Source organism: Fundulus heteroclitus, chromosome 24 (assembly GCF_011125445.2).
Source record: "Fundulus heteroclitus isolate FHET01 chromosome 24, MU-UCD_Fhet_4.1, whole genome shotgun sequence".
NCBI classification, from domain to species: Eukaryota; Metazoa; Chordata; class Actinopteri; order Cyprinodontiformes; family Fundulidae; genus Fundulus; species Fundulus heteroclitus.
Genome location: NC_046384.1, coordinates 12,929,801 through 12,942,649, shown reverse-complemented (window position 1 = coordinate 12,942,649; position 12,849 = coordinate 12,929,801). Strand labels below are relative to the sequence as shown.

Genomic DNA, 12,849 nt, shown 5'->3' with positions numbered 1-12,849 from the left:
AGTTTTCCAAAGACAGCAAACAGGCTTAAATCGGAGGCAACTTCGTTCCGGTTGTGATGACCTGGATAACTGACAGTTTACACAGGCATTTTCCAAAGAGATGTTTTAAAAACTGGTGCATTTGATTTGGAAATTAAATCCCTAGAGTCTGGAGGAAGAGTAGGTTGGAACTGAATCCAAGCTGCCTGAGGAACACTGAAAGGTTTCAGTGATAAGTGAGGATTTGGGGAGCTGGTGTTTGTCTTTCATGTTTTCTCAACAAGGACATTTTAGAGCACTTCATGCTTCACACTTTACAGAGATGTGTATTTTATTCTGCAAAAGGACTTGGCATCTGCCCACACTGCCTAAAGTACCGTTACCTGCTTTGATGACAATGCACTGGGTTTGGTTGGACAGCAAACTGAAATGAGCCCAGTGGAGATCTGGGTATTTTCCAGAACATGAGTGACACCAGACCCAACAATGCAGCTGACCTGAAGGCTGCTATCAGAGCAACATGAGCTTCATAAACAAAATAATGTTTTTTTGATCACATAATTTGCAGTAAGGAATATATATATATATATATATATATATATATATATATATATATATATATATATATATATATATATATATATATATATACTGGGTTTCCTTTTTAAAACCCTGTAACATAGATGAGCAGGAACAAGATCGTATTTTTGTGGCTACCTGACATGTTCTCCTGAGACAAATGCGTCTGTCAGGTTTCCATCCTGGGGCCTAATTTTTCCGGCACCTGCTCACCTTCTCCCCCTCCCTCTGGTCCCGTCCTGCCGCCAGGAAAACAACACCTCACTGGACCTCAGCGAGGATGAGCGGGCTGTTGTTCGGAGCGCGTGTGTCACCGCTTGCTTGGCTCGCGGCTTCAGCAGCTGTGGGGCCCCAGACAGCGCTCGCGGACTTGAACGTCAAACCAGCAGAACCGCGGCAAGGGAGACATCCGGTGGTTCCTTTCAAGATAAAACAATTTAAGGGCACTTTTTGTGTGTGTGTGGAACTAAACGATGAGAGTTTCATGTATTGCATATCTAAAAAAAAAACATTTTTTGTAGTTTTTCGTTTTGCATTTTATATTTCTGTTATATCTATTTATTGTTCTAGTTAAATCAGTTCTAAATTTAATTATGGTTATTTCAAAGTCACCTGGGTGTGGATTTGTCCAACAAATGGGAAACAATCTCTTAAAATGAAATAAAACTGAAGCAGAATCGGGCCGTGCAACATGCTAGTGAACCTAAATATACCAGTTAATCCACAGGACTATGTTCTGGGTCTAGTCAAAGCCCAGCTCTTGCTCTCATTGAGATGCTGTTGGATGATGTGGAACAGGCTCTACATGCAAGAAAAAGGTCAAATATATCTGTGTCAGACTGGCAGGTGGCTAACAAAAGCATTAGCCAAATTTTGTCAGACTAACTATTAGGGGGTAGAGTGTACTAATTTATTCTTTTGCTTTTGCTTTGTTTGATTGATAAGTTATTGTTTAATTTTTTTTGTCAAAGTGCTAATAAATCACATTCATATCCAGAGATAAATGTAAACAAGATTAAACATCAATTTATGAACATTTTCTTAATGAGGAACTGAATGGGTTCTATGTTTTCATATGAATTTCAACACGTTTCGACAAGTTAAAGCATACAAATTCTTTATTTTTTTTTCATTTGAAAACATTCATCCCTATAATTTATGGGCACCGACATTACGGGTAAAAGATATATGTTACCATTGTACGTTGAGGTACAAAGGGTGTCAGAAGGTGATAAAATGGGTCAGTTTATTTTTTTATGTTTAGAAACACATTAGTCCCATTTTAAGGCTGTGGGATGGGGGTTTAGCACCTTCCTCCAGTGCTCATGGGGCAGGTGGTGGGGTAAAACCTGGACACGTGACCATTGTTTGAGACAAATAACCACACACAGGCACATTCATACCTACAGACAATTTAAGAGCGACTAGTTGACCGAACATCCAAATCTTTAGACTCGGGGAATGAGTTCAATTTACATTGCAGCAATCTTTTGACCAGGGTATATTTCTGAGTTTTTTTTTTTTGTCACCCTTCGGTTTCCACTGCTGGAACCAGGACCAAATCAGACAAAGGCAGGAAGAAATCCACCCTGAAAAGAGGGCTAGTGTTTTACATTTTGGATTTACACATATGTAAACTTGACATCCTTGTTGAAGATATTTTATTTAAAGAAGCGCATTCCTGCTTTCAGCTTCTCCATGTGAATTGAGAAAGGTTCATGCTCTGAAATTAGAATAATTTGCTGAGTTTATGTTCTGCTGCAAAGATTAAAGCAATCGTTTTTCATACGTTTTGAGTTGTAATGTGTAGCTTTTGAACCATAAGCACTATGAAACAATCTGAGATTAATGCTATTGGTCTGATTTCACAATCTTTAATGGCTTTCGTTGCAGAGGGTGGAGATGTGGGGCTCCAGACTGCAGCAGCAGTCTCCAAGAGGAGATCAGCATCAGGGGATATAATTAGAGATGCACATATACGTTTTTTTTCCCCGGTCCAATCCATTACCGATACCTGGGCGATACCCGATACCTATCCAATACTACTGTTAAATGACTGAATTATACACCTTGCCATGTGAGTGAAGGCATCAGGCTTGACATAAACATTGTTTTAAAAAGAAAAGGTCAGCATGTACTTTAACACTGTGCTTTTGAGTGTGGATATTTAAGTTTGTGGTGTTGAATTTACCAATTTTATCGCCACCCCTAGCAACTTTTGCGTTGCAGGTGCTGTATGTTGCAGTCAGAGTTGTTGGCATATCAGCTTTGAAATGTTTCCAAATAGCAGACATGGCTCGGTCCGGCGCTTACTCCATGTTGCTCTGTGTTTGCTCATCACTAGCTGCTGTGCGTGCGCTGTGTAACCGCTGTTGCAAACATATGGTAGACGTTACTGTATTGCTGTGTATGCCATTAATAAAAAAGAAATGACTGGATCAGAGTCATTCAGCCGATATTCAACCCAACTAATTTATCAATATCTGAGCCGATATTCAATCCGGGTATCGGACTGCTGCACCTCTAGATGCAATGTAGCATATAAACATGACCCCGTAAAATGGAAACAAAAACAAACGCTACCTTGAAGATTAACAGGTTCTGTACAAAGAAATGGTCAGGAACCTGTTGATGAAAAGCCCCTTTTAGTGCCTGACCAGAAATAAGAAAAGGGGGCAGCTTTTGGTTTCTTTTTGCCAGGAATATGTATAATAATAATAATAATAATAATAATTTTGGAAACATAAAAATAGAATAAAACATAAATTCACATTATTTATTTTTATCTACAACAAAAAGTAAAACTGATCGAGTTTTCCGGGGTTTGCCGGTTTCTCATTAGAAAATACATTAACCAAAAATATAATTCATTTTTAGTTTATTATTATTATTAATAATAATAATAATTGTTATTATAATTATTATAAAATATTTTCTAAAAAGTTGAAAAACTCTAAAGGAAGAAAGTAGCTGAATCGCGTTTTATTTTGAAAAGCGAACCTCGCTGTTTCCGGTGAGCGCCTCTCATTCCACGCAGCTGGAACGGCTCGCGGCTCCAGCTCGCGCGCCTCTCTCAGTCAGCGCAACGCAAACAGACCTTCTCGCAGAGGAGGACACCTGAACTGTTTTCCGGGGCTTTTCTTCCTGTTTCTCCTTTGACTCGCCGCGCCTGTTGACCATGGGGACACGAAGTGACGGCCGTGCGCCGGGAATTTGGTGCTGAAGAAGCGGCTCAGTGACAGCTGTTGACTGACAGACAGACCGGTGAGACGTGACGGACAGGTACCCCGCCGCGCGCCTCCAACCTATGGCCTGAAGGAGAGCAGAGGGGGGGGGGATGCTGTGACCTCCACTGTTAATTCTGGACTTCGCCGTGTTGGAGCTCAAGTATGGGGCTGTCATAGCCGGTAAAAGCGGAGACTTTGGGGGGGGTGGGGTGGGGTGGGGTGGGGGGGTTGTCTGAATTTTGTCTGCGCTCCGGTGGACACTGAACAGACCGGAGACGCGGACGGAGACGGCGACGCGTTCCCGTCGTCTGTGTCGGCGGAGACATGGCAGCGGCCATCGCCAGCGGTCTGATCCGCCAAAAGCGGCAGGCCAGGGAGCAACACGCCCACCGGCCGACCACTCACCGGCGGCGGAAAAGCCCCGGTAAGAAGCAGGGGCTGTGCAACGGCAACCTGGTCGACATCTTCTCCAAAGTCCGGATATTCGGGCTGAAGAAGAGGAGGCTAAGGAGGCAAGGTGTGAGGACGCACGCACGCACGCACACTCACGCACAGATCTAGTTCCCATTCACGCCCAGATGGCTCGTTGTGCACCAAAAACACGCACTGACGCACACACAGCCGCGTCTTGTGGTGGCCTGTGGTTCACCGGTTTGCAGGTGCATCCATTATTGAAGCCACAGATTAGTCTGTCTGGCCTCACCCCCTGGAGTCTCACTCCAAATTCCAGCTCATAATTTAAAGATTCAGCCTCGCCGTTCTCGCTCTCTCGCCCGTTTGTGAAATTCGCCTTTCCTCTTCCACCTTGCAGGGAAAACCCAGAGACTAGAACCACTGGATCCAGATCCCAGCTTTCCCTCTAAGGCCCCGGTGGCAGTTTCCGACGGGGCTCTCTGCTCAGGGCGGCATCTCATAGGGGCGACACGGGCACCTGTTGCACCCTGAGTTAATTTTCGGGGCTCCTTCTTGTTGTTGCTTGCAGTACTCCAACATAATACGGCTTTAGTTTATTAGCAACCCCTGATTCCCTTAAATCTACGAGCCGTTTCACCGTTTTCACTGCATTCGATCCAAATCCACCGTTTATCATTGAAGCGGACGATGCCGCACCGAACGGCGATTTCTCTAAAGCGCACGCAAGGATGACGCAAAGCATTGATTCTCTTCTTTTCCTTCCTGGGGTGCAGAAGGAGGGGCTCGCCCGGGGGGCCGGCGTCTGCGACCGGGACCCGGCGGCGCTCGTTGTCGGACGAGGAATGTGAGATGATTGCGTGGCGCTGCAGGAGTGAATGCAGCTTAATGAGAATGTTGTGATTGTGTGCTGTGGGAAGCGGCAGCGAGACGAGCGCCGCTCTAATCAATTGATTGTGTTGGGAACCAGCAGGCGATTGTGTGCGGGGATGGGGAAAAGGGGGGGGGGGGATGTCGGGAGTGGGTCGGTTCTCACTGGTTTGTTCTGGTGGGTGATGGGAATTTGAGTCCTCCTACATTCTGCTTTTACCACATTTACACCGCCCCGCTTTTCCGCCTTTTTCCCCTCGTCTTCCTCCGTCTTCTGGCCTCCTCCCAGCTCCATGTCCTATTTCTCTCAAAGTTCCTCCCCTTTCCTCCTCATCCCCCCCTTTCCATCTCTCCTCCTCTTGCTCTGTTCTAATCCTCTTCCCACCTGGAGTCTTTCTGTTCCTCCATCTTTTCTTCCACACACACACACACACACACACACCTCCAACCTCAGATCTTTTCACACCTCCCCTTCCAGCTTCGTACGACTTTTCTCTTGCCATCTTCTTTCTGCTTCTTCGCTGAGGGAAAGGGAACAAAACCTCTTCCAGAGGTTTTTTTTGGGGGGGGGGGCAGGAGAGACGCACCGATATTGATCGGTTCGGTTTTCTCAATTCTCCTCCTGTTTGCGGTTTCATACATCTTGTTAACGTTAATCAAAGGTGAGAGCCGCGGTGTGAGGAGATGTTAAGCTGGAGCCGTAGACAGTTTGGTCTCAGGATTCAGAGGCCGAGTTTAAGACAACATAATCAAAGCCTCATATATAGTGTTTCTATCACAAAATCTAATTTGCAGCTTTAAGGAATTCCTTTTGGCTGAGTCACGGCGTCGGGAGGTGACATTTTTCTCACGGCTCACGCCGCTATGTCTCCACAGGTCTGTGGAAAAGGTTTCCTGATAGGAAAGCGTGTCTTACGTTTAGTTTCGTCGAGTAAGCGACGCGACACAGGGAGAGGTGAGGATAAAGGAGACAGTAGATGACCTTTTCCAGCAGACTCCGCTGGGCAGGGTACTCTGCTTCCTTCAGTCACTTAATTGTCATTTTCGGATCACATTCCTGCACCAAAAAAAAAAAAAAAAAAAAAAAAACACATCCGTTCAGCTGGCTCGCTGCTCATTTGCTGCTTTAAATTTCCGACCCATTCGCAGAAGAGAAGATTGTGTCTGTTTGGATGTGGCAAATAATTGTCAATTGCCGTTATCAATTAAACGGCTTTAATAACGTGAGAGTGATTGCTTCCGACAGCCGGAGGTGGTGAGCTGCCTCGTTATTGGGTTGGTGAAATAGCTACAGGTTTGCTATTACTTACGAACACAGAGGGCAGCAACAACACAACGCCGTGTCGGCCAGGCAGCCGCGGTGCCTTGTGAAAAGTATCCTTTCCCCCTAAATTATTTCACCTTTTGTCACATTGCAACCGCGGACCTTGTTATTATTATTTTATAGGGATTTAATGCGACAGAACGACACAATGGAGCGTGTAATTGTGAAGTGGAAGGAAAGTAATACGTGGCTTTTTAAAATTCTTTCAAACAAAAGGCTAGCCCGACTCATTTTGCTACAGCTATAGCTGCTTTCAATGGTCTTTTTGGAAATTTCTGCCCATTCTTATTTGCAAAATGCCTCCAAGTGACTCAAATTGGGGTGGAGAGTGAACAGAAATGTTCACGTACAGCCACAAATCCTAAATTGGACTTGGACTAGGCCGTTTTAACACATGGCTATACTCCAACGCTCTGGCTGGACGTTTAGGACTCCTTTCCTGCTCAGAGGTGACGCTCTGCCCTAATCTCACGCCTTTTGCAGCGTTTTCCCATCAACCTCTTACCAGTATCAGCCCAGTATGATAACGGCAGCACCGTGTCGCATGTAGGTTTAGAAAATCCAGACCAGAGCACCGTTTTGCACATGCTTGCGTCGCCTTCATGGCTTTTGGCAAACCGTGAACAGGACCTGCTTATGGCTTTCTCTCAAGAATGCTTGCTATAAGCTGCATCAGGTTTTATTTAGGGTGTCATTGGAAAGGGATTTCTAAATAAATGCATGCCACACTTTTCAGATTTTTTTTAACAACAATTTAACCTTTTATTCCACCGCGAATTTCTGAACACATTACTAATATATTATGAAAAATAATAGTTTGAACACGTCCAATGTGTTTTAATACTCATACAGGTGATGCTCATACCCAGAGTAGAAGGCGCTTTAACTTGTGTCTGCTAACACGGAGCCTTAAAGGTGTTAATAGTTGAATTGTCTCTGTGCTCCTGATTTCCAGCTCTCTCCTCCCAGCCGCCGTGATTCTAAAATCCGTGAAGGCGGATTCGATAACACGCTGAGCTGAGAATTCGTCTCAGAGATGCAGAGTTAGGAAATGCCAGTGCATTGAAATTAAGGTGGAAATTTCCCCTCAAATGGCATCATGAGCGTTTGAGGGAAACGGAGTTGTTGTTTGAACCAGCAAATCATCCAGCGTGCCCAGGCCTGACCTGGCATTTAGTCATGACATGTAAAGGGGGGGCCCCGTGTCTCACGGATGACCCCCGATCACCTGCGCGTTTCCCTGGAAGAACACCGGTCAAAGGCTAAGTAAGAGGCAGCTCTAAATAAAAACGACTGGAGTGGAGAGCCATAGCCGAATGGTTTCACATTATAGACATCGCTGGTGATGAATGTTACCCAGGGAGGGGGGGTCTGCGGTTTGCTCTGCGTTTTTACGCACGTCTGTGGCAGGCTGTCTGGATGGGGCGGTCCCGTGAACTGGGGTTGATGCAATCCATCAATAAACACGATCAATGAACGACACCGGTGTTTTTTCACACGACGTGTTCTCCCTCCTCAGGGGCTATAGGACAATGTGCAACAACATAAAGGCTGCTTGCACGCTTTGCAGGGGGAATTAGACCATTGTGTTTGTCTTGGCATCAACGCAGGTTTCATCGTTCTAGATTCACATAAATCTGCCGTTTACGTCTCAGCGTGCGTCTGTAATCACTTATCGACCTGAGGCAAATGAGGATAAAATGGGCGCATTCACTCGCGGCGCGTGCGTTCTTCACTTGGGCGCTTTTTGTGCTCCCGGCTTGCGCGAGGTAACGAGTTAACAGACGATGCCATGTGTCAAATCCGCGTGGCCGCCTTGATTGGCTGACTGATTCAATCAGGTCCCATCATCTCCAAGAGACGGGGAAAAAAGGTGTACGTGTGTGTGTGTACGTGTGTGTGGTTGGATGGATGGGGGAATACCCCGTCTCTGGAACAGTCTGGAATCACGAGACTGTTCTCATGGCAACGCGAGGATGGGAATTTCCCTGGTAACAAAAAAAAAAAAAAAAAAAAAAAAAGGAGCACAGAGATGCAGGGAAGAGTGGGAATCTCACTTTGGTTTCCCAGGATGGGTGGGTCAGGGTGACAGAAAGGGCCGAGGAAGCGGGGCAAAGACCATGTCAAATAATAAATTACATTTTTATACGGCGTTTTGATGGCATGCTTTTTATGATGCAAAGTAATATATAATGTCACATTTATCCCACAAAGCTCAGTTAGTAAAAGGAGAAAAAGCGTAAAACATCCAAAAACTGCAATCACTTAGCTGCATAGATGTGCACAATGTTAAACTAATGAGATGTTAACTCACCCTTTGATCCAATTTTGGCTTTCAGTCCTACAGCAAATAATACGATTTATAGAAATTAAAAGGTTTCTCTTCCTAGAGTTTAAGGTCCTTTTAGTGCATCATGTCCATCGTCAAAGGTTTCTCCAGCTGGAATATCGAGTAAAGCGTCACCGCCCCTCTCCCACCTGTTGCTGCACATAACCACTAAGATGGACTTACAAGCTTCTGTGTTATATTAACGCACAGTTTACTGAGTGTATATAGCTTCTGTATATATATCCTTTTTACTTTTTATTTTACTGTATTCTTATTTTTTGTCTGCACCATCAATACCAAGTCAAATTCCTTGTAAGTGCAAACCTACTTGGCGATTAAACTGGATTCTGATTCTGATTTTGATTCTGAAAGGAGTCTACCACACTTTGCTCTTGCTTGAAAGGAAACCCAGTTTCTGTTGTTTGAAAATACTTCTAAATGAACAAATGTTCTTACAAAATTGTACCCTAATAATTACTGTTATTTTAGCACCAGTTGGAATTATTGTTAAATAAAAGTATTCAGGTTTTATTAATTTTTCTGCTAAATTTGCGTCTAAATACCATGAAACAGGTGTTGAAACAGAAAACCTATGTATGTTTTCCAAATTAATCACTGAACACAACGAATAAATAGGAAAGCAAATTGTAGTGAAGGAAATCTGGAAATCTATGTTTTTTGGACTCTTATAATACATGTTGACGAGCTATTATTGGAAAAATCCCTAATTCGACCAGCATTATGTCCTGAAAGTAAAGAACTGTCTGAATATTAGTGTCAGATTTGAGTTTTTTTAAATCCTTTAGGAGGAAGCGGGAGGTCTGCACAGAACACATGAGCTGTGAACACTGTGGCCCAGGTTGTCATCTGCAGGGCAGCACAGCTGCGGCAAGTCAAATATATCTCTGCAAGTGTTAATGAGACCTCCTAGGTAGCTTCATTAGCCTTGAAATGAGGAGATAAAAAGTGACCACTGCAAAAAACGGAGAAGAGGTGTAATCAAAACAAAATTAGATGTGTATATTGGGGGTTTTCGTCGCCTTTCATCACTGGCCCGCGGTAATTAGGAGCGCAGAGGGTCGATGAGCTTTTAAAGGACGCTGTGGCCTGAGTCGCTGCTTTAACATTTAATGTGAGGAGTGTGTGTGCAACACCTGTGTTGTGCAGATTCTACACATTGCAAAAAATATTTATGCGGCTTAAACGTGTTGGAGCAGACAGGGCAGGGTGAGGTTATAAAACAATACAAGCTTGGAACGTCATTCTAACGTATGAACCTGGAAAAACACAACTGGTTCTGACCGGATGGGCAGTCCTGGAAGAAAACCCCAATGAACCTCAAACCCCCCAGCCAGAGAAACAGCCGAACGGTTTAAAGCAGTGCCTTATCATAGGTTAGAACGGCCTAGTCAAAGTCCAGACTCTCCATCCCTTCAGACTGAGCTTCGTTACTCTGTTGAAAAGAAGAAAAACAATCTCTTTAGAAAGCTGGTAGAGATACATCCCGAAATATTTTCAAGTTGTAATTGCAGCCAAGTGTTTCGGAAAGATGCTGACTCAGGGGCTGAGTGCCACTGCATGCCGCCATTTTTAAACCTTTATTTGTAATGTGTCTTTTGCTTCAGCTGCACGATTATGCCATTACTTTGTCCTGGAATAGTCCACTGGGTTCCTAGTCATTTCCTGCAGCAGTAACTAAACACTTTTGTAGGTTTAATGGTGAGCGCAGAATGAGTTTTACGTGATTTCCAGCTTAAACCACACCGGCGGAGGGTTGCCGTCTGATGTTACTTTGTTTATTATTCAGCAGAGGGAGGCCTCTGTGCTTTGGGCTTACAGATGTGGATGTTAACTAAGACGTCAAACCAACTTTGAGGAAGCCGTTCCTTAAAGGAAGCTCGGCAGCCTTGAACGTTTCTGTTGGCTGAGTCACAACAAGAAGCCTGAAACACGTTTAGGCGAGGCCACCGAAATGCACCTGCTTCTCTAAATCTCCGTTTGCAGCACTCTGGGCTCCGAGCAGAGCGGCTCCCGCTTAAGTCCAGAAACAGAAATACACTTTGTGATTCATCCTAATAATGTCATGTCTGTGTGACGCGTTATGTAAGCGGACAGGAGGCTGAACTTTTTCAGGGTTCTTCCACAGCATGAAACAAGTGTTTTTCAGGTCTCAAAATGTGTTTTAGACGATTTAAATTAGAGAGGCAAATAAGATCGGTTGTTGAGGACCGTTTTACATATTTCTTTCCTTCAGCCAAGAGACCTTGAAAAACTCCATCATGCATTCATCACCTGAACTGCCGCACCTCTCTGTTGGTCCAAAATGCTGCAGGACGTGATTTTTTTAAAAAAATGTCTTTTGCTTAAAGGTTTTAAATAGTTTAACATTCCTTTCGCTCCAGCCGTATATTCGGGGAAAAGCGCTCAGATCACCCACACAGATGGAAGAATGGAGGCTTTTGTCGCCTGATTAATCGAACTGCGGAGCCTTTAGTTTATTTTAGTTCATTTAGTTTCTCTGATCTCTGCTGCTTTATCTTTAGATCACACTGTGGTCACAGTTTTCACTTTTAAATTAAATGGACAATGACTTTTCTATTATAAGACTTTATTCTCTCATATCTTTTTAAATGTCCTCTGCAACCTTCCTTCCTTCTTTCTGTCCTTTCTTGTGTCCTTCTGTTCCTTCCTCTAAGTTGTGTCCTTTCTTTTTTCCCTGTGCCCTTCTTTCCTTTAATTCTTTCCTTATTTCCATGTATCCTTTTTCTGTTTCGTGTCCTTCCTTCCTTCCTTCCTTCCTTCCTTCCTTCCTTCCTTCCTTCCTTCCTTCCTTCCTTCCTTCCTTCCTTCCTTCCTTCCTTCCTTCCTTCCTTCCTTTTTTATGCCCCCTCTAAAGTCCGACCTCCTTTTTATGTCCTTCCCTCCCTCCTTTGTCTTTCCTGTCTTTCTCTCTTTTGTGCCTTATCTACTTCAGTCTGTCCTTTTCTTCTTTTCTTTCTCCGTTCCTTCCCAATATAAGTTACTTATTCCTTCCTTCCTTCCTTCCTTCCTTCCTTCCTTCCTTCCTTCCTTCCTTCCTTCCTTCCTTCCTTCCTTTCTATGCCCCTTCTAAAGTCCTACCTCCTTTTTATGTCCTTCCCTACCTCCTTTGTTTTTTCTGTCTTTCTTCCTTGTGTCCTTCCTTCATTCTGTCCTTTTCTTCTTTTCCTCCTTCTGTGTTTTTCCTTTCTTTCTTCCTTCCTTGCTTCCTTCATTCCTTCCTTCCTTTTTATGTCCCCTCTAAAGTCCGACCTCCTTTTTATGTCCTTCCCTCCCTCCTTCGTCTTTCCTGTCTTTCTTCCTTGTGCCCTTCCTTCCTTCAGTCTGTCCTTTTCTTCTTTTCCTCCTTGTCCGTTCCTTCCCAATATAAGTACTTCCTTCCTTCCTTCCTTCCTTCCTTCCTTCCTTCCTTCCTTCCTTCCTTCCTTCCTTCCTTCCTTCCTTCCTTCCGTGTGTCATCAATTCCTTTTTCCCTTGTGTCCTTTATTCTTTTTTTACTTTCATAGGTCCTTCCTTTCTCCCTCCATTGTGTCCTCCTTTCATTGTGTCACCCTCTGTCTTTTTCCACCCATTCTTCTTTCCTTCCTTGTATGCTTCCACCTCTCCTTTTGTTATTTTTATTTCCTTCCCTCCTTTTCCTTCCTTCCTTCCTTCCTTCCTTCCTTCCTTCCTTCCTTCCTTCCTTCCTTCCTTCCTTCCTTCCTTCCTTCCTTCCTTCCTTCCTTCCTTCCTTCCTTCCTTCCTTCCTTCCGTGTGTCATCAATTCCTTTTTCCCTTGTGTCCTTTATTCTTTTTTTACTTTCATAGGTCCTTCCTTTCTCCCTCCATTGTGTCCTCCTTTCATTGTGTCACCCTCTGTCTTTTTCCACCCATTCTTCTTTCCTTCCTTGTATGCTTCCACCTCTCCTTTTGTTATTTTTATTTCCTTCCCTCCTTTTCCTTCCTTCCTTCCTTCCATTGAAGTCCTGACCACCATAGAAACATCTGCAGTTAATTAATGTTGAACAATAAGATATTATTATAATTATAAGGTGGAAATTTCCACCTTATAATTATAAGGTGGAAATTTCATATATAACATGTATATAACA

General features: G+C 43.9%; 1 protein-coding gene across 3 annotated transcripts in view; it reads left to right on the top strand.

Moving 5' to 3' along the window:
• LOC105921484 (fibroblast growth factor 14) overlaps positions 1-12,849 on the top strand; it is a 106,750-nt gene that overhangs the window by 48,483 nt on the left and 45,418 nt on the right. Inside the window, exon 1 of one of the 3 annotated variants that reach the window (XM_012857226.3) lies at positions 3,583-4,302. The exons of the other annotated variants lie outside the window; for them this stretch is intronic. Coding sequence (XP_012712680.2) covers positions 4,110-4,302 — 193 coding nt within the window. The 5' untranslated portion in view covers positions 3,583-4,109. Of the gene's footprint in view, positions 1-3,582; positions 4,303-12,849 lie in introns of those variants that run through there. 3 annotated transcript variants of the gene reach the window in all.